This window comes from Zea mays, chromosome 8 (genome assembly GCF_902167145.1).
Source record: "Zea mays cultivar B73 chromosome 8, Zm-B73-REFERENCE-NAM-5.0, whole genome shotgun sequence".
Taxonomy (NCBI): domain Eukaryota; kingdom Viridiplantae; phylum Streptophyta; class Magnoliopsida; order Poales; family Poaceae; genus Zea; species Zea mays.
The window spans coordinates 172,307,993-172,334,241 of record NC_050103.1 but is presented as its reverse complement, the minus strand read 5'-3'; the positions used below and the strand labels follow the sequence as shown (position 1 = coordinate 172,334,241).

The 26,249-nt window shown below is 50.9% G+C and overlaps 1 protein-coding gene and 1 pseudogene across 1 annotated transcript; one reads left to right on the top strand and one right to left on the bottom strand.

Annotated features, from left to right (window-relative positions):
* Positions 1-15,361: 15,361 nt before the first annotated feature.
* On the top strand, positions 15,362-16,636 carry LOC100284578 (strictosidine synthase 1). The gene has a single exon (NM_001157473.2). It carries the CDS (start codon positions 15,419-15,421, stop codon positions 16,454-16,456), a length of 1,038 nt encoding a protein of 345 aa, NP_001150945.2. The 5' UTR covers positions 15,362-15,418; the 3' UTR covers positions 16,457-16,636.
* Positions 16,637-17,160: 524 nt separating this feature from the next.
* On the bottom strand, positions 17,161-20,343 carry LOC103637511 (flap endonuclease Xni-like; annotated as a pseudogene).
* Positions 20,344-26,249: the final 5,906 nt, after the last annotated feature.

The following is a 26,249-nucleotide window of genomic DNA, read 5'->3' as shown; positions in this document are numbered from 1 at the left end:
GCACGGTTCTGCCTGAGGCCACGGATGGAAGGTCCGCGATCCACTCTCGGCGCGATCCACTCCCTTCTCCTCCTCGCCGCGATCCACTCCCTTCTCCTCCTCGGCGCGATTCACTCCCTTCTCCATCGGCGTGATCCACTCCCTCACCCATCTGCTCCTCGCCGCGATCCACGGCCGTGCCCGCCCATCCCGGTCCACCGCAATCCACTCCTTGGCGCGATCCACTCCCCCAGTATACAGTTCTCCTCGGCGTGCAGAGCGGCGCGATCCAATCCCCTCTCGAGCCCCGAGATAGCCGCCCCGTCTCCCCTCTCTAAGCGTCGATAAGGACGAGGGGAGCAGCGGCCCGAGCCTGGGCCCAGACAGGGAGGCCACCCCACCCTCCTCGCCGCTGCAGAGGCCGGAGGTGGCCAGAGAGGTCTATCTACTGGCGTCGTCGCTGTCGGGCCACCGGAGGTGAAACGAGCGGAGTTGCCAAGAAATAGGAACAAAACAGCGACGGCTGGACACGGCCAACCGGCCCGGGGGAAGCGACGCACGTGTCTTTTGTCTCGCAGTGACGAACTGGCGCGGCGGCAGCGTGGTGGCGTTGAGGCGGCGACGGCGTACCCAGTGCCCTGCCATGGATCCAGTCGCTGGCACGGCGGAGCATCGGGGCCCGTTGGAAGTGCACGCCCGCGCGCCCGGCAAGATCATCCTCGCGGGCGAGCACGCCGTCGCCGCTGCCATCGATCTCTACACCAACTCCTCCCTCCTCCTCCTCTGCCCCGCAGGCCCAGGTACTCCCGCCAACCTTGACTTCTACTGGTTCTTCGTGTCGTCGCGGTCGCTGGTACTCTTCTCATAGCTCCTCTCCCTCATGGCGGCGCTGGCTTCGGCGCAGTGGCGCTGAACCTCAGGGACTCGGGCCTCACCTTCTCGTGGCTGTGCTCGCGCCTCCGCGGGGCGCTGGGGGAGGAGACAAGCGTCGTACTGCCTGCACGGGCAAGCACCCACGCACGGACCCCGTCCCACTCTCCCGATTCAACAACAACCAGCTCATCTTAGGTACGCCTACACCTTCTCTTTTTTCTGACCAGCAGTTGACGCTGAACGCCACTTGAATTGCTGTCATAAAAGAACAGATGACAATTTCAATTTCAGAATGTCTTCAGTCATCTGACATCAGGGTGACTCTAACTGAAACACTTTACCCTATATATTCTGAACTTCTGAAGTACACCGATCAATGGGTTGACTTATTGTTTCAACACAAGTTTTTTTTGTTGTTGAAATATTTACTGCTTTCATGCAACAATCCAACCATTTCAGTTTCCCTTATTTAATATGGCAGCTTCATCGGTATTTAGAAGTGTTCCAGTGGTAACAGGCTGAAGCCATGGGTGAACACTGTTCTGCGGTAGCTTGCTGATGAGGTTGGCTTGCGGCAGTTGGTAGGGGCAATAACGTTAGGGATTTTGCTAGCACAAGATCCTTTCCTGGCTGTAGTCTTAACTTTTTATGTGGCTTATAACTGAATAATTTTTGCATTACTTAAGTGATTCAGTTTGTTTATTTTTTTATTCATGTGAAGCTCTTTGTCAGAATCATTTAGCCAAGCGATTCAGTTGCCCACTAAATTTAATATATGCACACTAACTTTAAGCATCCACAACTACAGACTATTGATAGCACAAAAAATGATGGAAACAAGATCCTGCTTCAAATTAGCTCCTTTCATGAGACTTAAATCTTGCTTCAAATTAGCCCAGAACCAATCCTGCTGAATAGTGCAATGTTGGTTTGAACACAGATCAACATTTATCTATATACATCTGGTTTGGTTGAACACAGATCAACATTTTATCTATATACATCTAGTGCGCTGACAATGGTGCCTCGGTCCCGGGCGTCGACGTCGAGACTGTTCAGTTCCCCCTGTCTCCGGACGACCTGTGCTTCGCTCAGGTGTACAGGTTCGTGGGCGACGTCTTGGGCTCTAGCGTCGAGGCGCAGCTGCACAGGCTGCTGGGCGCGGAAACTTAGTGCTGCTTCTAGACACTGAATCCTCATAGCCATATTTGCGGTCATCGTCGACAGCCATGCGTTCCACACCTTTTCTCATTCCCAGGATCATGGAGGGTGATGATGGCAGTGACCGGAAACCCCAGGTGCTGTCAGTCCTATGGAACCAAATCTTCTTTTCCTCTCTGTCTTTAATTCCAAAGCTGTTCCTCCCTCTTTCTGCTCCCTGGTCAGAAACAATCTCGTCCTCGACCTCGACGATCTCATCAAAATATTCAGTTATCCCATTCCTGCAGCTCTCTTCGTCAACCCGGCTCTGCGTTCGCTGCTCATCCGAAGCATTCTCCTCGTCATTATCATGTTCGTCTGAAGAATGGTACGCAGCATGATCTTCTTGTTGGTTATCCATGAGCATATGGAGCCATCTGTCCACGTTTCCTTTGCCAACATGGTTCATGTTTTCACCATCTTCCGGTCTGGTAAATCCCCCGGTGAGACACCAGCACGAGTTGGTGCAAATACTAAACATCCATAAATATTTATATCTGAATGCTATGGAATATATAGCTGCCATTGTGGCTAATACAATCCCCTTGCATGATGTCCTACTAACAGTTCTGTTCCATTACTGTTGGGGCGAAGGCAGAGACGCCACCCTTCGCTCGTCGCCTTTCGCTGCAGTCGCTGGTTTGACGAAGACAAAACGGGCAGGGACACCCTTCGCTTCATTCAGCACCAGACGAAGGCCTGCGGTGACGTCTCCCCGCAGCACGGCCTCGTCCTGCTCTGAGGCCCACGTGTGATCTGGCCCATTGTAACGGGCCCCGCGTGACCGCCGTTGTATTACGGGCCTAGTTTGTAAAGGCATTCTTGTAAGTACAGCTTGTAACCCTGCTTTATGGGAATATTCTGGGGATAAACTAGGTGTCCGAGGGCACATGCGTCCTTAACACGAGGCGCTGGGCACTCAGATACCTATAAATACCCCCACACAGTGCCCGTGAGAGGCTAGACATTAACAGAGCTATTTGCCCCTGAGCACGTATCCCTGTTGTCACCACTGTTCATCCTTGTTGGCCTCCTTGCCACTGAGAGCAAGTTCCAACATTTGGCGCCCACCGTTCGTGCCATGACAAGACCACCCGCGATGGCACCCAAGAGAGCTAACCCGAAGGCTGACGAGGCTGCGAAGGCAGCACTGCTGGCCGCAAGAAAGGGCAAGGCCCTCGTCCTCACCCAATCCACCCACCAAGAGCCCACTGAAGACAACATTCCCCGCACCTGCGAAGACGACACCTTCCGCACCTGCGGGCCCGAAGGACAATCGCAGCCGCCCCCAGGCTTCGCCCCAGTGGAGGGCGCGGATCTCACCGAGGACGGCGAGGTCCTCGGCGTCTCAACAGAAGAACAGTTACAGCTGCGCGCCCTGCGCCTCAAGAACCGCAATCTCCAGAGGCAGAAAGAGATACTGGAAGCCAAGCGCCAACGTGTGTCCGCACTAGCCAAGGTGCGGCAGATGATACGCGACAAGGAGCAGAAGGCCCAAGACCTCGAGCGCGAGATCGCGCTGATGCAGCGCGAAGGCCACCTCGGTCTACAGCAAGAGCCACCCCTCCAGCAGCGCGCGCAACCGGAGGACACGCGCGAAGGCCACCTCGGCCTGCAGCATGGCCCACCCCTGCAACACCGGGCGCAGCAGGAGAACCCGCGTTTCCCCCAACATGACTACGCCTTCCAGCACGGCGCGCCATTCCAAGGGGTCAACTACCTCGATGAGCGAAGTCCCCTGGCGCCGCACCTGCAAGTGACGCCTTGGCCAGCTAACTTCCGAGCAGGGGCATATCCCAAGTACAACGGCAGCACCGATCCGGCGCAATACATAATGAGTTATCAAGTCGCCGTTGCATCCGCCGGAGGGGACGACGCCACAATGGCGAAGTCTTTCATCATCGCCCTGTAGGGCCCAGCACTCACCTGGTTCACCAGATTGCCTCCGCTGTCCATTGATTCGTGGAGAAGTCTCAGGGACAAGTTCCTCCTCAACTTCCAAGGGTACCACCCAGACACCGACGCTTTGGCCGAGCTCTCGCTTTGCAAACAGCTGGAAAAGGAGACTCTGCGGGAGTATTACCGCAAATTCTTAACGCTCAAGTCACAGCTGCCCTCCGTCGATGATCAGATCGCTATCCACTACGCCATCAGTGGCCTTCGGGCTGGCGTCCTCTACAGCCACTGTATCAGAGATCCACCCAAGAACCTTCAGGAGCTATATCAGCTCTTTGAAAAATATGCCAAATCCGAAGAGCTTCACCAGCGCAAAGTTGAGTCACAGCGGAAGCCCAAAGATGCCCCGCAGTCCAGTCGCACATGGACGAGGACCCCGCAACCAGACTCCGGCCGTGATGGCCGCAGTCAACAGCAAGTGCACAACATCGCAAACCTGCAGCCTGCTGCTGACCCCCCTCGGCGCCAGGAATATCCCCCCAAGGCCGCGGAAACGGAACTCGTGGCAGGGGCCGAGGGCGCGCGCAGCCGCCGCGCCGGTTCTACTGCCTTTTCCACGGCGAAGACTGCGCCCACCAAACCAAAGACTGCCCCGAAACGAAGGCCACCAGAGACAGAATGGCGCGGGCGCAGCCAGCCGACAATCCCAGAATTGCCGCGCATAATTACCAGCCACCCCCCCCACCATATATCCACGCTCCCGCTCCGCATCCACCGCACCACGCTTACCAACACCATCAGGAAGTACAAATCGTACCTCCTCCACCACCACCACCACACCAGCAACACCAAAACATCCCCCATGCCCCAAAGCAGGAAGACTTCGCCGATCAACCATATCGCGGAGTCATTCACATGATAACAGGGGGGTCCAGCACTGACTTCGACACCAAGCGGCAGAAGCGGGACCACTACCGCAGCATCAACCATGTCGCGGTCACCGGCCCAGTCGTGCAGACGAAGTGGTCCCACATACCGCTAACCTTCGATGCACGAGACGTCGACCTGCGCAGCGCCCCCCACATCGACGCTATGGTCATCAATTGCAGCGTGGCAGGCTGGGACCTACACAAAGTCCTAGTCGACAACGGCAGCCAGGCGGACATCATCTTCCTCCACGCCTTCGACCGCATGGGTATAAGCCACAGTCTGCTCAAGCCTTCAGACAATCCGTTGTATGGCTTCGGCGGCAAGGGCACCTTTCCCGTTGGCAAAATAGAGCTCCCCCTCTCCTTCGGTGTAGCACCCAATGCCCGAAGTGAGCAAGTAACCTTCGACATTGTCGACATGGTATATCCGTACAACGCCATCATGGGCCGGGGTTCCATCAATAAGTTCGAAGCTGCCATCCACGGACTGTACCTATGTATGAAGATACCAGGTCCGCTAGGCGCTATCACGATCTACGGCAACCAGCAGACGGCGCGCAACATAGAGCGGGACTTCGTGCCTGGTCAGAGGAACGTACACTGCCTCACGACCCAGCGCGAGGTCCCCGCGCCCGCCAGCCCAACCGACAAGCAGCACGAGAAGGCACAGTTGCAGAGCCAAGACGGAACCAAGACTGTTCCCCTTGATCAGGCCACGCCCAAGCAGACAGTCACCATCAGCGAAGACCTCACGTCACATGAAGAAGAGAAGCTTCTCTGCTGCCTGGCCAAGAATAAAGATGTCTTCGCCTGGTCCGCCCTAGACCTGGTCGGAGTCAGCCGATCCATAATTGAGCACAGCTTGGGAATTGACCCTTCGGTGCGACCAAAAAAGCAAAGGCTCCGCAAAATGTCCGACGAAAAGACAGAGGCCGCCAAGGCGGAAGTGCACCGCCTCCTAGAAGCTAAATTCATCGAGCCAGTGGCTTACCCCACGTGGCTCTCCAATGTCGTAATGGTGCAGAAAAAAAGCGGGAAATGGCGAATGTGCATAGACTTCACCAGTCTCAATAAGGCCTGCCCGAAGGACAATTTCCAGTTGCCGCGGATCGACAAAATAGTCGATAGCGCGGCCGGATGCGAGGTCATGTCACTCCTCGACTGCTTCTCCGGCTATCACCAGATATACATGAAGGAGGAAGACAAGGCTAGCACCAGCTTTATAACACCCTTCGGCACTTATTGCTTCATCAGGATGCCGGAGGGACTCAAGAATGCGGGGTCCACTTTCTCCAGACTCACCAGAACAGTACTCGAAGGGCAGGTCGGTAGAAACATATTTACATATGTGGACGACATCGTCGTCGCCAGCAAGAATAAGGAGGACCACCTCGCCGACCTCGCCAAGACATTCGCGAACATGCGAGAGGCACGACTCCGCCTGAACCCGGAAAAGTGCGTCTTTGGTGTTCGCCAGGGCAAGATATTGGGTTACTTGGTGTCACACCGCGGCATCGAGGCCAACCCAACCAAGATCCAGGCCATCGTCGACATGTCGCCTCCGCAGTCCGTTAGGGACGTCCAGCGTCTGACAGGCAGACTGACCGCTCTCAACAGATTCATCTCCAGGTCCGCTGAGCGAAGTCTCCCCTTCCTCAAAACACTCCGCGGCGCGAAAGACTTCGCCTGGGGACCGGAGCAAGCAGCGGCCTTCGCCTCACTCAAACAGTACCTGTCGGAGCTGGCCATCCTCACCAGCCCCGACTCCTCGCTCCCCCTATTGCTCTATGTCGCGGCTTCGCCGCACGCGGTCAGCGCGGCACTAGTGCAGGAGCAGTCAGTCGAGGGCGCAGTCAGACAGTGCCCTGTTTACTATGTCTCCGAAGTCCTGACACCGTCCAAATGCAACATGACAGAGCTGGAGAAGATCGCCTACGCAGTTGTCATGTCCTCGCGCAAACTGCGCCATTACTTTGAAGCCTTCAAGGTCCGAGTCACCTCTGACAGAGGGCTCGGCGAACTATTCAGAAACCCGGAGGCATCGGTGAGGATTTCCAAGTGTGCAGCCGAACTCTCCGGCTACCACATCAGCTTCGAGCCCAGGACAGCCATCAAGTCGCAAGTCCTGGCAGACTTCGTCGTCGACTGGACTGGGCCAGCAACACAGCCGGACCCGTCCACAGAGACGATCTGGACCATCCATTGCGACGGTGCATGGTGCCATGCGGGGGCAGGCGTAGCTGCAGTCGTGACCTCGCCAGCCGGAGTCAAACACAGATATGCAGCACGCCTCAACTTCGCTCTGGAATCCGACAAATGTACAAACAATATAGCAGAGTATGAAGCGGTTATCCTCGGCCTCCGCAAGCTAAGGGCCCTCGGAGTCACCACATGTATCATCAAGACAGACTCCAAGATAGTTGCCGGACAGGTCGAGAAAGACTATGCAGCAAAAGACCCCGCCCTCATGCAATACCTCGCGGCTATCTGAAGTCTCGAGAGACAATTCAAGGGATTCACCCTGCAGCATGTGGATAGGGCCAAGAACGAGGAGGCCGATGCCTTAGCCAAGGCCGCTGCCAGGGGCGAGCCCCTGCCCTCCGACGTGTTTTTCCACACCATCGGCACTCCAGCCGTCCGGAGCCCCGAAGGGCTCCAGATAACTAATGATAGCGAGGGCCACCGTATAGTCAACCTAATCATGACCGAAGACTGGAGGGCACCAATAACCCTGTTCCTACAGGGGTACTATCATCCAGCCGACGTCAGTGAGGCAAAGCGCCTCAGACATCGAAGCCGGGACTTCGCTCTGATCGAGGGCCAACTATACAAGAAAGGGGTCAGTCAGCCAATGCTCAAATGCGTCACCGAAACCGAAGGCATGCAGATCCTACGCGAAGTCCACAGTGGCACGTGCGGCTCGCACGCAGGGCCAAGGGCCCTGGCAGCCAAGGTGATCTGACAAGGGTTTTACTGGCCTGCAATGATCTGCGCCGCAAATCGAGTCACAAGGTCCTGCGAAGCCTGCCAGAAGTTCTCTCCTCGGTCAGGCAACCCCTCGCAATATACAAAGCTGATCGCCCATACATGGCCTCTCCAGCGCTGGGGCCTGGACATTGTCGGGCCCCTGCCCACCGCTCAGGGGAACCTTAAGTTCGCCTTCGTAGCCGTCGAATACTTCACCAAATGGATTGAAGCGAGGGCTGTTTCCACAATCACATCAAAGACTGCCCAAAAATTCTTTTGGCAGAACATTGTTTGCCGCTTCGGAGTACCGTCCGAGCTAACAGTTGACAACGGCAAACAGTTTGACAGCCAAGATTTCAAGGATTTTTGTTTCTCCATCGGCACCAAGCTTGCCTTCGCTTCAGTCTATCATCCGCAGTCCAACGGGGTCGTGGAGCGTGCCAATGGGAAAATCTTCACAGCTGTCAAGAAGATGCTCCTCGATGAAAAAAAAGGCAGATGGACCGATTTGTTACCGGAGGCAGTCTGGGCGCTAAACACAACTGAGTGCAGGGCGACCGGGTTCACTCCTTTCCGCCTTCTATACGGATCGGAGGCAATGACCCCGCAAGAAATAAAGCATGGGTCCCCTCGTACAGTTCCATCAGCCGTCCCTGACGTGGACGAGCCAACCTCAAAAGATCTCATTGACGGAGACCGGGTCTTCGCCCTACAGGCCCTAAACAAATACCAAGCCCAGACCAAAGCATGGCGCGACCACGCAGTCATCCCGAGGGAGTTCAGCGAGGGGGATCTCGTACTCATCCGAACAGCTCAGACGGAGTCCAAGGGCAAGTTGGAGCCCAAGTGGGAGGGCCCCTTCATAGTCAAAACAAAAGCTTCCCCCAGCGCCTACAGGCTCACAACGCCAAATGGCGAGGACCTGGAGCACTCCTGGAACATCGACAACCTTCGCAAATTTTTTGTTTGATCCACTTAGGGCTGACTTCGCCCTTGTAATTCACCGCAAACACTCTTGTACCGGCCCGCACTCTTTTCCTCCCGGGGGGTGAGGTTTTTAACGAGGCGGAGCCATGTAATATATGTGAGAAAAATCCCCCGCAAAAACATGTGTCGAAAAAAGACCGCGACACCGGTCTTCGGCATTCGACCAATTCGAAGTCACCGCGAGGCTAAGCGCTAGCCACCCTCGCGTGCGACAAATCCGCGCAGAAGTCGCCTAAGGGTGCAGCCGGACTCAGCACAACAAGTGCGAAAAATTCCGATGTCTATCGCGAAGACTATCCGCGCAGAAGTCGCCTAAGGGTGCAGCCGGACTCAGCACAACAAGTGCGAAAAATTCCGATGTCTATCGCGAAGACTATACGCGCAGAAGTCGCCTAAGGGTGCAGCCGGACTCAGCACAACAAGTGCGAAAAATTCCGATGTCTATCGCGAAGACTATCCGTGCAGAAGTCGCCTAAGGGTGCAGCCGGACTCAGCACAACAAGTGCGAAAAATTCCGATGTCTATCGCGAAGACTATCCGCGCAGAAGTCGCCTAAGGGTGCAGCCGGACTCAGCACAACAAGTGCGAAAAATTCCGATGTCTATCGCGAAGACTATCCGCGCAGAAGTCGCCTAAGGGTGCAGCCGAACTCAGCACAACAAGTGCGAAAAATTCCGATGTCTATCGCGAAGACTATCCGCGCAGAAGTCGCCTAAGGGTGCAGCCGGACTCAGCACAACAAGTGCGAGAAATTCCGACGTCTACCGCGAAGACCATCCGCGCAGAAGTCGCCTAAGGGTGCAGCCGGACTTAGCACAACAAGTGCGAGAAATTCCGATGTCTCTCACAAAGACTCCGCGCAGAGGCCGCCTCAGGGCGCGGTCAAACTAGTACAACAAAAGCAGAAGCGACAGCGTCAAACCATCCGCGCTAAAACCGACTATAATCACACCAGCACAGCATAGCCAACCATGCCACACAAAGTACACAGCGCCCTCGCAGGCACAGGCACGCGAGGGCACACAACTTCATCTTACAACCCTTTACACATATACAAGCGAGGGCACCACACCCTACATCGGCTCCACCTTAGGAATAATCCCCATCTCCCTATAATTAAATAACATTATCCTAAGCTCCTCACCCGCAAAAAGACTTCGCAGTTCCCCTTCCCCGGTGCTCGCGGCGGCCGGCAAAGACAACAGTTCCTGCCGACCAACCTTACTCACACGAAGCCGAGCCCCCTCCTCCGTGCTAACCCTACGTTTTGCAACCGCCCTTCGTCGGCGGCGCCCGGTGCTAGGGCCTGGCACGTCCGGCGCGTCCGCGGCATGGGGCGACACCTCCGCCGCAGCCACGTCCAAGGCCGCAAAATAATCCAAGTCCTCCTCCGACGACTCCTCAGTCCACTCAACCGAGCTCCCAGAGTCAGTAAAATCAAAAAACTCAGATACAGGCCCACCATATTCATTCCCACCTTCCGCGGTCGAAGCCGCCAAAAACTCAGTAGTAGCGGTTGCGTGCGCAGGCCCAAATTCTTGAACCTGCGCAGCAACCAGAATTCAGCACAACATCCAAAAATTCCCCAACCCTAAACACCCACTACGCCACCTGTGAAGGCCCTGGCGCTGCGGAAGCCTCCGCCGTTGGCTCCGCCGTAGGCTCCGCCGCGGCCTCCGCTGCAGTTTCCGCCGCCTCCGCCGCGGAACCTTCAGCACTCGGCGCAGCGGCTGCGGGGGCGTCAGCGCCGCCTCCGCCAGTCGCAGCGGATGGGAGGGCAGCCGTCGCGATCGCTGCGGTCTCCGGGGTTGGCTCCAGGGCGACCCCAGTCACAGCCTCCGCGAGGGTCGACCCCAGGTCTGGCAGCGCGCTGTCCAGAGCCCCGAAGTCGTCCACCCGCTCGCCGCGCTCCGCCTAGGACAAGACACAGATTCAGCAAACACACGCACAGCCCGCATACAGCAAACGCCAAACAAACAACAACGTTACCTGAGCCCTCGCAGCCTCGGCGCGCTCCCTGACCACCTCACGACCGTACAGACCCCACATCCGGTCGTAAAGGGCCCCGGCGGACTCCTTCACTACGGGGTCTTCGACCTTATAGATGTCTCGCTCAAAATCTTCATCCACCTGGTCGAAGGCCTCGAAGTGCCGGCACCCTTCGCGGGAGAGCGCGTTCATCGCCCCCTCGCAGGTGACCAGGGAGGCGTACGACATCAACCCCCCCACAACGGTTGGAAGTTCCAGCAGCTCCTCCTGCGCCCACTGCAGACAGCGAAGCCCGGGCTCTCGGTCCGGCACCTCGAAGTCACCGGTCCGCGCACCAAGCTCACGATATGTATCCATAAGCTGCGTGCGCGTCCGTTCGGCCTCCGCACGCATCGCGGCCTCGGCCTCCTTCGCGCGGCTCTCCAGGGCGGTGAGCCGCCCTTGCAGTTGTTCGGCGAGCTCCTTGGCAAGATTGCCCTCCGCCCGCGCCAGCTTGGCATCCGCCTGCGCAGCCTGTTCCTTGGCGATGGCCTCGTTGGCTTCCCTCCTCTCCGCCGCCAGTTGGCGCCGGAGGTCAACTTTCTCCCTCTCCAGGGCGGCCACCTTGTCTGTCAGATTGCGGCACTTGCTGTCGGAGGCCGATTTCTCACGGACAGCGTCAGCGTGTTGCGTCCGAAGTCTCTCGACTTCGGCAGACAAAGCCGCCGTAAGGGCCCCCGACGCAGTACGGCTGGTGAAATCAGCCACCTGCAGAGCACACATAAGGAAATCAGCCACCCGGAGGGGGGGGGGAGTATAGATCAGCGGACCTGACTCAGCACCTCCGTCGCCTGACTCAGCGCCTCCGTCACTCCCTTCAGCCGGCGGGTCGCCGCGCCCGCCTCGTCCCTGACCAACGCGAGGGCTGGCACCTCGCCTCCGGCGCCAAGGATCTCGCCCCTCGCCTTCGGCGCTTGCGCAGCCGTCGCGATCGCCGCGGCAGGCGCAACTATAGCAAGCTGGCCCTCGTCCGACCCTGCAACGCATCAACGAATTAAGAAAAAAAAATTACTAAGAAATATCAACGCATCAACGCATCAACGCATCAACGCATCAACGCATCACTGAGAGCAAGTTCCAACAATTACCTTTTTAGGATTTTGCTCCTACACCTATTAAATTATTTAAGGTACCCTTTGATGCTTCAATCTGTTTTAGAAATATCTAAATTCCATTGGATAAAGAACACATAAGTTATACACTCATTTTTTTCTTTAGAAGCTTAAGTACTGAATCTGTTAAAGGTTTATTTCCATTGAGCAAAATAAATCTACTGTTACTGATGTTCTTAAGGAGAACATGGAAGCTATAAAGGAACACTGATATATATCACATAAACGGTTTGGTTTTTAATTCAACTTGAATGATAAATTGCAAACAATTTTTATAAACCAAAATCCGCATATGCTTACTATTTTATATCCTATTAAATGTAAAACTGTACTCATAATAAGGACTAGAGGAGGACGAGGAGATGATTTGGTGCTACGAGGGTCAGGCCCCATCTCCAAGAAATGGACCGCGCTTGGCTATTGCCACCACCTGCACGCCCCGCTTGTGACGCAAGGTGATGCTTTTGTACTAAAGCCAATTTTAATGACTGCTGTACCTACTATACTTGATCGTGTCCGTGATGGTGTACGAAAAAATGTAATGTTATTCGTTACAGTTAGCTCATACTTTGCCTTTTGTGGTCTTTCATGTTCTTGCAAACTGTTCTATTTATTTCATGCTTAGATGAATTCAGGTTGATGTAAAAGGAGAGTTAGTGAAGAGATTATTTGATATTTCCTATAGCCATCGTCTAGCCGTTGTTAATGGAAGCTGCTTTGGTGTGTGGAGACTAGAGAAGCTTTTGTGGTGCTTGTCTTTAGAAAGGTTCGTGCAATCTTGGGAGGACGATTCGCTTTATTCTTGCAGGTGGATCACCTATTCAGGCCGAGAGCCATCCTCGTCCCAAAATCCTCACTGCAGTCGACGACCACCTCCCATCTACACCAGGACCAAGAGGCTCATGCTGCAGAGGTACAATACCCTAGATCCCTCATCTCTTCCTTTTATTTTTATTTTTCATGCTTTCTGGTGTGGTCCAATAATACTGGAGCAATCACCATGGTGCCTATATGTCAGGCAGGGTAGTCCAACTCAAACTGATTGAGAGTGGGCTCCCATGCAAAGAATTTTTCTCCCTTTTTCTCAAGCTCACAACAGTCCTCTGCTGTGATTCTAGATGGAGCGTACCTTCATCGCCATGAATACACAGTTTATTTTTGAAGCACACAAGCAGCTCCTTCCTAAGCTCCATAGATAGATCATGTAAGAAATAAATATTCTACATGAATACACTGTAGGGGAAACAATCATGAAAATCAACTAGAGTTGGTCTATTCATCAGGATATTTATGTGATTTGTGAGCTTCAATGTATTCATCTACCGAGATAGGAAACAACCAAAGTATAACACAATATAGCCGTATAGTGAACATGTAGACTGAATGTGATATTTCTTGTACTTCATGTTCCTTTTTAAGTTTGATGAAGGAAGTTTGTAAGTTATGATAACCTTATTTCTACAGTTTATTTTTGAAGATATCTCATGACTGGATTCAATCTTGATATCACATGATGCGAAGAAGGGCACAATTTTCTTGATTTCCCCCATGTTTTGCAACTGCAGCTGAATGCAAAAACAGAATTAACTTCTCCATGGCATATAAACACACATGTAGAGCCAATTTCTTTGATTTATTCACTGCAGGCAATTTGCCGATACAAGAAGAGCCAAGAAGAGCAGTTGGATGAGTAGCCACACCATTATCACATATCCATGGATGCTCTGACCATTTATAAAGAAGATCATTGTATTATGAGTTCCTTGTTATCCATGTCATCTCTTACTGCCCTATAACTGATTTAAATAGTTTATTTTGGTTTGAAAGTGAGAGAGTTGTCACAAAAAGAAGGGAATTTAATTTGGTAGAGAATACAATTGTTTGTTTTTAGTTACTTGTTCTAATACTATCTTTAACAGCTTATCCATCCTCATCTTTATATTTAAACTTCACTTAGTGTAGAGTGTAAACCATATGACTAAGCGGCTGAACATAGTTTAAATGTATGTATTAGGCTATGCTCATTTAGATTTGTAAGTTGTGAGCCGTTACAACGTACGGGCACCTAACTAGTTCTTACATAAATTCTTCAATCACAGTGACTTACCTTGGGTGCATCTCATATGGAATAAATATTATTTATCCCGGGGTCTCCCTGGTCATAGAAACATTGGCTCCTTCTGGTGGAAGAGCATGATCAAACTTCTTCCTAACTTTAAGGGACTGGCTATCCCTGTTATTGGCAATGGAGGCTCAATTTCGTTCTGGGATGATCAGTGGAGTCAGAGCATCCCGAGGCAGAATTTTCCTGAGCTTTTCTCCTTTGCCAAAAACACAAAACTGACTGTGAAAGAGGCCAAGGAGCATGAGCAGTTTGATGGTTTCTTTCATTTGCCTATCTCTGAACAAGCGTATGATCAATATCTGGTGCTGAAGGGGTCTTGGGAGCAAATTGTCCTCAGTGACGCCCATGATCGTTGGCGATACATTTGGGGATCTGACAAATTCTCTTCTCAAAAAGCTTACATATTTTTATGGGACAGACGCAGATTCACCCTATCTACAGACTTTTATGGAAAAGCAAATGTCAGCCTAAACATAGAGTCTTCTATTGGCTGTGGCTCAAGAATAGGCTACTAGAGATATGCTGAGAAGGAGAAACATGGAACTGGATTCCTATTCTTGCGAAAACTGTCTTTGGCAAAGAGAGGAGACTCTATCACTTGTTTCTCAGATGCAATTTCGCGAAAGCCTGCTGGAGCTCAATTGGCATAACTCCGCCCAGAATCTCTAACCCCGAGGTGGCAGCTGCGAATCTTAACCACCAGCTTAACGTCCCCTTCTCTATGGAGATTATTATTCTCATGACTTGGAGCATCTGAAAAAGCCGAAATGAGTGGTTGTTTTCAAACAAAGATTATTCGGTGCACCGTTGTACGCAGGAATTCAGCAAAGAGCTGCGATTGATCATGCACAGAGCGCGGGGGAAATTTGACACCTCTATCTCGAATTGGCTGAGCCTGTGGCAGGCATAGGAGTAGTGTTCCCTTTTCATTACTTTTTAACGTCTGTAAAAAGACCTTGTCTTAACGTTTTCGTTTCGCTTACTTAATAAATTTCTCAGTAGGGGCTTCACCTACTGATTCTTCGAAAAAAAAACATCCGCAAATCCTGGAGGCCCGTGCGCCGTGCGTCCCACGACCCACGAGTCCCCGATCCCAGGCGTATTGTTTTGGGATCGGACATCGGAGTTGTGCGCGAGCCAGGATCCCAAGATCCTAGATCCTTATCCCAACAGGGGCCGTTTCGTTGGCCGAGTTCGAAGGCGCGACGGCAACGGCAGGTTCCTTCCAGGCTATAAAACGCGAGCCCGCGGCGCTCGCTGCACGCAGATTCATCGGAGATCATCGGGAGGAGAGCACTAACTGGGCGACGCACAGGCACAGCATGGGGCGGCGGTTCAATCTGACCATGTCGCTCCTCGCCGTCGTCGTCCTAGCGCTTCTCGCCGCGCCGTGTGCCTGCGCCGCGCAGGTGAAGACGACCGACACGCGCTGGAGCTTCCAGCTCCCTTTACCCAGCGGTGTCAGCGGCGCCGAGAGCCTCGCGTTCGACGGCAAGGGCGAGGGGCCCTACGCCGGCGTCTCAGACGGCCGTGTCCTCAAGTGGGGCGGCAGCGCCGTCGGCTGGACCACGTTCGCGCACAGCGCCAACTACAGGAAGATCCCGCTGTGCACGGCGGGCGTGGTGCCGTCGGCGGAGACCGAGAGCATGTGCGGCCGCCCCCTGGGCCTCCAGTTCCACGCCAAGACCGGCGACCTCTACATCGCCGACGCCTACCTGGGGCTCACGCGGGTCGGCCCGGGAGGCGGCGAGGCCGAGGTGCTGGCGACCGGTGCGGACGACGGCGTCCCGTTCAACTTCGTCAACGGCCTCGACGTCGACGAGGCCACCGGCGACGTCTACTTCACAGACTCGAGCGCGACGTACCCGAGGAGGTTCAACACGGAGATCATGATGAACGCGGACGCGACGGGGAGGCTGCTCAGGTACGACGCGCGCACGAGGAGCGTCTCCGTGCTCAAGGCTGGCCTGCCGTACCCGAACGGCGTGGCGGTCAGCCCCGACGGCGAGCAGGTCGTGGTCGCGCACACCGTGCCGTGCCAGGCGTTCAGGTACTTCCTCCGGGGCGCCCGGAAGGGGCAGTACGAGCTGCTGGCGGACCTGCCGGGCTACCCGGACAACGTGAGGCGGGATGGCAGGGGTGGCTACTGGGTGGCGCTGAACCAGGAGAAGCAGCGGCTGGACGCGACTCCGGCGACGGGCCCCGTGAAGCACCTCGTCGGGGTCCGCCTGGACGCCCACGGCGTGGAGGTGGAGGAGCTTTCGGCGGCCAAGGGTGTCACGCTGAGCGACGTGGCGGAGACGAAGGGGAAGCTGTGGCTGGGCTCCATCGAGCTCGAGTACGTCGGACTCGTTGCTTGAGCGGCTGCGTACCACACTAGCAACGTTAGCTATGGCCATGTTATGTTAGGAATTAGGATTAGGAATTAGGAATTGGATTAGCAAGTACGAGCGAGTAGCCTTTAGTTTCATGTCTTCGCGTGACAAACATCGTTATTTTACCGATTATCAATAAATTTCATTTATTGCTTGATTATCAGATCATTAGTTTGTTGATCCAGCACCGTTTTTTTACCTTTTAGGGTTAGTTTAAGAACCCCAATTTTCAAAGGAATTTCCATTTTCTAAAGGAAAATTAGTTCATTTTTACATGTGAAAATAGAAATCCCAGAAAATTAGGGTTTTCAAACTAGTCCTTACACGTTATTTACTGCTCGCGGGCACGTATGCCCTGCCCGTTCTCACGTCCATCCAAAGCTTTCCAAGTTTCGATCGCCACACCGATGACGTAAGCAAACAGTGCAGAGATCGTTCCAGCTACATCAGACGAGAAAAGGTCGGGCCTTCAATTGCATTCACAAACCAATGCCCACAGTTTGGTATAGACGTTCTGAGCCACAACCGCGAACTGGAGCGGCAATGGTGTTCATCCACGGCCATTGCCATTGCTGAACATTTCGGCACCGAGACTGAGAGCACAACAAAGAAATCGTTCTGAATGATAGTTTAAACTACAGGGTCATATACATGTATTACATAGAGTAAATAAAATTGTACTAAATCCGTTCTCGAATATTTGTTGCTCGATACTTTATTTTTGAACTAAAATGTGACAGATAAAAAAATGAGGGAATAGTAAAACAATATCCGATGCCAGTAAATATACATTATAATGATCTAGCCTGGATTCATGAAACCCTGGAGTCGCTAATGATTTAAAGATGCTTCCTGACAAATACATTGGGACATATATTGTTTCTAAATTGCATGCAATATACATCAACGAGTTGCTACTGAAGCATGAAGCATCCATCTGTAATCTCCTGGCAAGGTGTCTGTGCAGTTTACAGGCTACAGCTAGTAGTAGTACCATGACAGCTTGTTTTTGGCTGTTCATAACTTTGTTCCGGACACCATGTACGCATGTATCCACCAAAGACAGACCCTCCAAACCTCTATTTTCCACCCAGCTTCAACACAGGTAGGCTACTTCAGTGTCCAGTTCCACAACACAAGCAAGAATTTGTCATGTACTCATGTGTGATGAGTGATGGCTACTACTTTGGAGCAAGGATATATAGTATGTTGTATGCACATTTTTTCCAGCAACTGCCCCCTCCAACCTTTATGCATCTGTCTTCTTGTTAAATCATGTGTCTGGTGAGGAACAGTCCAGCTTGTTCAAATATTTCAGTGTACCAGCTGTTTAGCTTCTGCCTTCGCCATTAAGTTTAAGAATGAAGTCCGCTAGAACATAGGTGTCATTGCTTGTGTTCCTCGTGGATAGCCAACTATCATCAAACTGAACATTTACATCCCTGAGACAGGAAAAAGAATAAGTTGAGTTGTTCATATCCATCCAGCATCATTGCTAAATATAGATCTCTCTGTATCTCCAGTGAATATTTTTGCACTATTGCTTGGTGAGTGGTGAACAATATGCTTGACTATCAAGAATGACTTGAGCATGCAGAGATAGCATGCATTAACCACGGCACAAGCGTAGTGCATGAATGGTCGACTTTTTGCGGATTTTTTATCATTGCAAATTGGAGATTCCGTACCTCTTCAGGCTAAGAACTTCATAATTTCACCGTAAGTAATCTGCGTGCTTAGTGAGAGCATCTTGGGCATAACCTTTGCCGACAGTTCTAATTGCAGCTGTGTTTAGCAAGTTTTCTAATGAACCATGTTTTTGCAGTAGTTTAAGTGCAGTCTTTCTGCCAAATCCCAGAACCAAGTGCTGGATTCCTGGAACACCATCTGCTTCATCACCCATGAAGCACCCTGTGCAGCATAGATAGCAAGTTGCTCAAATATAACAGAGTCCCAATGGTTACAGAAACCATGGATCGATACCGAAGAAATGTACTCACTAAGGCTTAAGTCTGCAGTTGGATCACACTTGTATTGAGCAACATACTGCCTTAATGTATAGAAACAGTGGCGGAGCACGACCCAAAAATAAGGTATGGCAATATCAAAGACATATCTTGCAGTAAAACAAAATTTTAGTATAAAAACATCATTAAGAAGTATCTTAGATGACGAATCCCTTGTAGATCATATGCTAAATCAACAATTATTTTAGTTACGTCTAGGAGACTTTGATAGTAGACTTTGCAACTGCAGGGCAGCAGGCTTTGCAAGCAGCCGAATTTGCAAGCAGGCGGAGCAGTGGAGCACGGACTGCACATCCGAAGCAGGCGGAGCAAAGCAAAGCAAGCAGCAAAGCAGGCAAGCAGCCGTGGAGCAGTGGAGGTGGAGCACGGTCGTGCGGCCGCCAGCCGGCCAACGCGCAACGGGCCAACCGGCCAAGCACAGGCGCACAGCAGGAAGACAGAGGTAGCCAGGCAAGACCGCAGCCCGCAAGGCAGGCAGGCGGCCGCGGCCGCGGACGGACGAGCAGGCGGTCGGCCGGCCGGGCGAGCCGCGAACGGACGTCTTGTGCTGCGGCGGCTATGCTGTACGTGCGGCGTGCTGCGGCTACGGAGACGGAGATATGACGCGGGCTGGGCTGAATATGTAGGTTTCACTTTTTTACTGGGCCGAGTTGAGGTATGGCGCGGGCCATACTTGGCCATAACGGGCCCTCTAAAAGACCATCGGCCAATCTCAGGAATGGGCATGACTGCTAACTGTACGTCATCAGACATTAGCTGCTTGAAGTCTTTATCTGGTGAGGCTTTGAAAACTCTGTAACCTTTCTGTAGAACCTGTTCTGTCAAGGTAGCCACCACATCATCAGCCTCATATCCATCGACTCTTACAACCTGAATTTGCCGTTTCCAAAATTGACACTCAATAATCTGAGTCTGAGCTAAGAACAACTGAGTGGCTGCACTAGTTTAAACATGTGCACCCACCGGGACATTGCATTCGCAGAGAACGTTGACGACGCGCGTGTCAGCGCCAGTGCCAACGCCGCGAGCCCTATGCGATTTGTACGAAGGCAGCACCCGCCTCCAGTACTCGTTCCCTCCATCGCCGTCCAAAACCTAGGGCCAGAGAAAATCTTCAGAAAGAAGCCATCAAACGACGATTCCTCCTATGTAGAGCTGAAACAGAGCGCGTGTACTCACAACGACAGGGTCACGGAGGCTGACGTGCGCGAAGAAGAGCGCCAGCCAGCGCGCGAAGGCCCCGAGGTTGCGTTGGGAGCCGCGGAAGCATAGAGGATTGACGTCGAGGAAGAACACCCGGGGCTTGGTGGGCTTCGACGGGGCGCCGTCCCTACCTGACAGGTCCTTGCGGGAATGCCCCGCTGGTGACGCGGTGGATATGGCCGAGGTGGAAGTAGTGGGAGAAGAAGGGGTAGTGGTGGCTCGAGTCGCGACGAGGCGGAGCAGACGAGACCCGAGGGGCGCCGCTACCCCTGCGGCGGCTGTTACAAAATATTACATATGTGATCAATCTAAGGGGTGCGACAGTTTTGCCCAAGGGATACACCCCTTCACTTGTATATAAGTGTAATGATCTGTGGAACACAAACAACGGTTCTGCCATTTGTCTCTCTCAATCTCATTACCACTGAGTATACTTTAACACGTTATCAGCACGATACTCTCCACCGAGCGGTTACCGTCGACAGATATGTCCATGCATCCGGTGTCTGTCGGACGAAAAGCAATTCAAAGACAAGTTCGTGGAATACAAACAACGGTTCTGCCATTTGTCTCTCTCAATCTCATAACCACTGAGTATACTTTAACAGCGGCGACCGCCCCCGCCGTGGGCAGTGGCAGCATCAACTGGTACACGACGCTATGGTTGGAGTTTGTGGATAGAAGGGCCGAACAAAATAGAGAAGGCTTCTAGAGAAACCCATATTTGTTACTGGGTCAAAGCCCGTATTATTTCTGACCAATGGCCAGCCTACATTGTAAGGCTTGATCTGAACATCAGCATGACTGAGGCACGGAGTGTACTACAGAGTACAGACCAATAGCCAACAGCTCAGTCAGAAAAAAAAACTCTGAACGACCAATGACTCCATCTCCATCTCAATATATAGGGTTGTTTGAATGTATTAGAACTAATAGTTATGACTCTATCTTATTTCTAAGCCTTATCTTAAAAGTTTCGTTGGATAAAAGACACATTCTATTGTTGCTGATGGAGTTGGAACATGGCGAAACGACTTGCCAACATAATAATCAACCTGCAAACATAAAAACAACTAAATAAAGGGATAATTGTTTTATAATATATCAATCAACTAATCTCTACTACTCTATAAGAACGTAACGTAGACCGTGGTGCACGGTTCTGCCTCCTCACGGCGCATACGACTCACATGTTAGTGTCTCCCTTATTTCCTGTGCGCGCCCTCTCTCCTCTACCCCTGCATCTGTATGGTCCTCGCCGCAATCCCCTCACTGATCAATGCCTCATCCATGGAAGGAAAAATCTCGTCACTGCCACAGAATGAAACACATCCCCTCGCCTCTATTCACGTCTCGTAGCAATCCAGCACACAGGAATCCCATAGCCGACGACGCGCAGGACCACCCCGCCTAATCATTATTCCCATGCACCACGGATGCCCCACCCATATCTTCCGCGCCCCAAACACAATCCACGCCTCGCCGCCATGGAAGGAATCGCAACACAATCCCCTTGTCGCCATCCAGCGCACAGGACCACCATCGGCCTGCATCCCATCGCAAGTGCAGGACCACCCCACCATCTCATTCTTCCCATTCTACATGCCAGCTCCGCCCAGATCTTGCGATGCTCGAGTACTTCCCATTCTATGCGCCAACCCCACCCAGATCTTGCGATGCTCGAATATAAGATGGAAGACACCTCTCTGAGCGCTCAAATCTGAACACCACACCTCTCTGAAACACAAACAGACTTGGTTTACAAAATAGAGAACTACTCGTGTGGTTGTTCATCTGGCAATTTCAGGTTTGTGTTTCTAAGTTTTATATATGTTTCCTTTTCTCTAATTGACTGTATCATCTACGTAGCTTTATCATCTGTGCACCATTTTCCGTAAATAAATAGAGTTTTAGTTGTAGTTGAATCAATATTTGTGGGCAATGTGTCCTGCGCGACATTTTGTATATTGAGTGAACCACATGAGCTATTTTAGCACTTGCAGATTTTTTATTTTTTTAAAACATCAGTCACTCAAATCTGAACACCACACCTCTCTTCACAAACATTAATATGATATGCAGTATGCTGTCTAGAGTTTTGTCTAAAAATATATCTACATGACCTCAAAATTCATGGTTTCACTTTATATGAAACTGTAGTTCCTGTCAGATCACGACATTTATATGAAACTGTAGACTTATCCAAATTTTTTGATGGTTCAAACTATGACCTATATACTAGCTTAATATGTTCAACGTGTTGCAGTTCTTGTCAGATCATAAGATTAACCTGTTCAAGGTGATCCAATCCCCTTAGCCCTATCATTTGTCTTATTAGTCCATACTTCTATACAGTGTGTTGTTTCAGTTCGGTGTCTCTATCCCGAACTTCAGTGTTTGTGGTAAAGTACTCTCATCTAATGTCATTCTTAATCGCGGTAAATTGTTGAATTAGGAAGAAAATGTGTTGTGACACAGTTGTCTATCTTCACACTTTTGTAAATTGATTTAAGGATGTCACTGTTTTTCCCCAATTCATCTATCAATCTGCTACACAAATTTGTGATCTCCCTATATTTTAATTGTGAGTCAACTATGTCTATCTTCACACTTTTGTGAATTGATTTAAGGGTATCACTGTTTTTCCCAATCCATCTATCAGGCTGTTACACAAATTCCTGACCTCTCTTTATTTTAATTGTGAATTGATTTAAGGGTAAGTTGCATTCCTCATCCTTTTTTAACATAATTCTCTCAGTCACCTTATTGATTTTTCCTGCTACTGTCCTGAAGCGCCCCAGATTCTCTAGGACTCAAATGTGATACAATTACTAGTCCCAGGAGGCTAGTAAACACATTTATACAACAGATGATTCCAGATCTGCTTAAACGAGACAAACCTATAAAGGTGGCGATCAACTTTAAGAGTTGGTCCACAACTCGGGACATATCATCAGAGTGGGGCTGAAACAGCCCGATATACGCAGCGAAGCAAATCAGCGGTCCAACAGCCACAGGCAAGGTTGGGAACAGTCGTAACTCTTACCCGATCTCTTTTTTCTGAAAAACAACAAATAAGCAAGGGTGAGTACAAATGTACTCAGCAGCCCACCTTCACCCGCGGAATGGGGAAATCAGATATAATGCATGGAATATGTGGAGCTCAGGATATTTTGCAGAAACAACAATATTTTATGCAGGGTTGTTTTGTAAAACATTTTGTATTTTTCAAAGCGCATCCTCTCCCAAAGGAGCAGGAAGTTTTTCAATATAGAATAAAATCCCCTGGACTAAACCATCTAGATATCTCAGTAGTTTCCCACTGGTTTTCATTTTCAAAACAGCTACTGGACTTCCCGTCCACCATAGCTCACGGCTCAACCGCCGGACCTTTTAAAAAGGGAAATTTGGATCCATACCATTAAAAGATCACCACTTTGGATCCATACCATTACTATCTCACTTACATGTGGGTCCACATGAGTCAATGACATGTGGGGTCCATGGTATATATCTAAAGTTTGAATCTTTTAATGGTATAGATCCAATTGTTCCTTTTAAAAACCACTTTTCTCAAACGCACCCCTTTTTATTGAAAACAAAACACTAATTGTCATACCACACCAGACTCGTCCATTCCTGTGGACACAGACTATTCGAATAGGTTTGAACTCTGCGTAGAGGGGTACACTTTACCAACTAGTTCGGTTTCTGTGATCTCACCGTCGTGAGACCCGAATGCCGAATCTCTTTCTTTCCTCGCATGTCCTTACCTTAACGGTTATACCGGAAGGAGTCAGGCCACCGCCATGTCCAAACCGGACAAAACATTCCCCCTCCTTATCCTCCTGGTGCTCCCCAACCTTCATAGCCCTAGGGTTTGGGTCGTACGAGTTCAGATTGAGTGACTGCCCATACAGTCTCGAGTGGTTGTACTTATCATGAGTACAGGTAGTGAAGGATGACAAACTGGTCCTTATGTGAGGGGACAATCCTTCTGCTCACACCTAAACCAGCTGAGCCATCACCTTAGGCCCTCCCCTAAACCAGGGAGTCCCTGATCATCCCTACTCAAAGGTGATAAGGGTGAAAACCCTTCATCATACACATTTTGAAAAACATTTTCTTTTGAAAACTCACACCTTTTCTCAAATCATTTGTAACAAATATATCAAGGATTGATTGCGGCAAGCGGCTGGGTGGCTATAATAACTTGTCTCAAAATCATATCATGCATAAAATAACAGGATGAGGGTTGTGGTTGAAAAGTCATAGGTAATTTATGCATCAAAGGGATCCAGTGAGCTTGTCGTGCTTATCCGGCGTAGAAGGAAGGGGAGCTCGCGGAACTGGCTTCTAGCTCCACTGCCTGGCGTAGACTTGCAGATCTGGCCTCCACGAGACAGCACGAACGCTCCGATAACTATGCAACATGAATAAGCAAACATACAAACCAGCAAGTATATCAACAGATATTTAGTATAGTGGTCAGAATAGCGATATATGGATGGGTAGAGTCTTGAGTAGAATCTGTGTCATGTGGTGTTGAGATACTACTAGTGGTGGAGCAGAGGTGCTTACTGAAAGGGAAATAGGCTTTAAACCTTTTCCCAAATGATTTTGGTGATTGAATGTCCAACACAAACAATTGGACTAATTAGTTTGCTCTAGATTATATGTTCTACAGGTGCCAAAGATTCAACATAAAACCAATAAAAAGAACAAGACAAGAGTCAAAATAAAGGAGCAAAGGGGCAACCGAAGGCACCCCTGGTCTGGCGCACCGGACTGTCCGGTGTGCCACCGGACAGTGAACAGTACCTGTCCGGTGCACCAGGAAACGCAGACTCAAACTCGCCACTTTCGGGAAAGTCCAGGGCCGGCGCGCTATAATTCACCGGACTGTCCGGTGTACACCGGACAGTGTCCGGTGCTCCAACGGAACGCGGCCTCAGGAACTCGGCAGCCTCGGGATTTCACGAAGACTGCTCCGCTAAAATTCACCGGACTGTCCGGTGTACACCGGACTGTCCGGTGTGCCAACGGAGCAACGGCTACTTCGCGCCAACGGTCGACTCTGACAGTAAACAGTGCAGAACAGTACACGCGGCAGAAGTCAGAGCAGAGGATCAGAGAGGCACCGGACTGTCCGGTGTGCACCGGACTGTCCGGTGCCACATGAGGACAAAAGCCTCCAACGGTCGACCAGCTCCAATCTCAACGGCTAGGATGACGTGGCTGGCGCACCGGACATGTCCGGTGTGCACCGGACTGTCCGGTGCGCCCATCGCCAGCAGCTTCTCCAACGGCTACAAAATTGGATGATGGCTATAAATACCACCCCAACCGGCCACTTCAAGGTGTGGGAGTCCAAGCAACATTCCAAGTCATCTAGTTGACATACTCAAGCCCTCCCAACCACCTATATTCATTGATCCATCCTATACACAAGATTTAGTCCTCTACAACCAACACAAGTGCCACAAAAGAGAGAGCAAGCAATTGAGAGCTACTCAATTGAGTTTAGCCCTAGCGCCTTGTGAGATTCATTGAGAGATAGTGTGTGCTACATCTTTGTGTTCATTTGCGCGTGGAGTTTTTGACTCCCATTCGAACTTCCTCCAAAGTGTTGGAGGCTTGTAAAAGCTAGCAAGAGACACCAAAGATTGTGGTGGTCCTTGTGGGATCGAGAGTGATCCTTGAGAAGAAGAAGAGCTCGCCGATCCTTGTGTGATCGGGAGAGAGGGAAAGGGTTGAAAAAGACCCGTCCTTAAGTGGACTCCTCAACGGGGACTAGGCCTTCGAGGGCCGAACCTCGGTAAAACAAATCACCCGTGTTCATTGTGCTTTTGCTTGTGATTTGTTTGCTTTCCCTTACTCTAAGTTCTCTTGCACTATTCTTTGCTCATATCATTTGGTGTTGCTTCAAGTTAAAATCTTATTTAAGTGAAGCAACACTCCGCAAGAAAAGAACTTGAGTTAGTGCTCTTTTTCATCTAAGCTTTCTTGCTTTGTTATCATAGAACTATTAGTTGTATTGATTTATCACTTCCGCATTATTTGAAAGCTATACTCTTTACTAGCAAGAACTTAGTTTTTATACTCCGATAATTGTTCATCTTGTTCTAACCACTAATCAAAGGATCTAGTTGGGGGATAAAGTTTTAATTTTCAGGTTTCGCCTATCCACCCCCCCTCTAGGCGACTTTTAATTGGTATCAAAGCTAGGCACTTCATCTTGAGTCTAACAACTCGAAGTGATGGCTCGTAGAAGATCCCAAAAGAACAAGAAGACCCAGGAGAACAAGGAGGTAACTCTTGAGATATTACTTTCCGATTGTTCTAATTATGTTTCTTGGTCTACTAGAGTGATAAATGCCTTTAGAGCAGTAGACCCACAATTAGAACAAATTTTAGACAAGAGTATTATTCCTCCTAACTATGCTAGGGAAAATGCCTCCGAAGAAGATTTAAGATGTATACGCTTAAACTATCTAGCTTATGACATCTTAAGTAAATCCCTTAGCAAAGAAGATTATCATGCCTTC

Excerpts from the sequence above, each read along its gene's own strand:
- LOC100284578 (NM_001157473.2), top strand. The coding sequence starts at position 15,419 with ATGGGGCGGCGGTTCAATCTGACCATGTCGCTCCTCGCCGTCGTCGTC.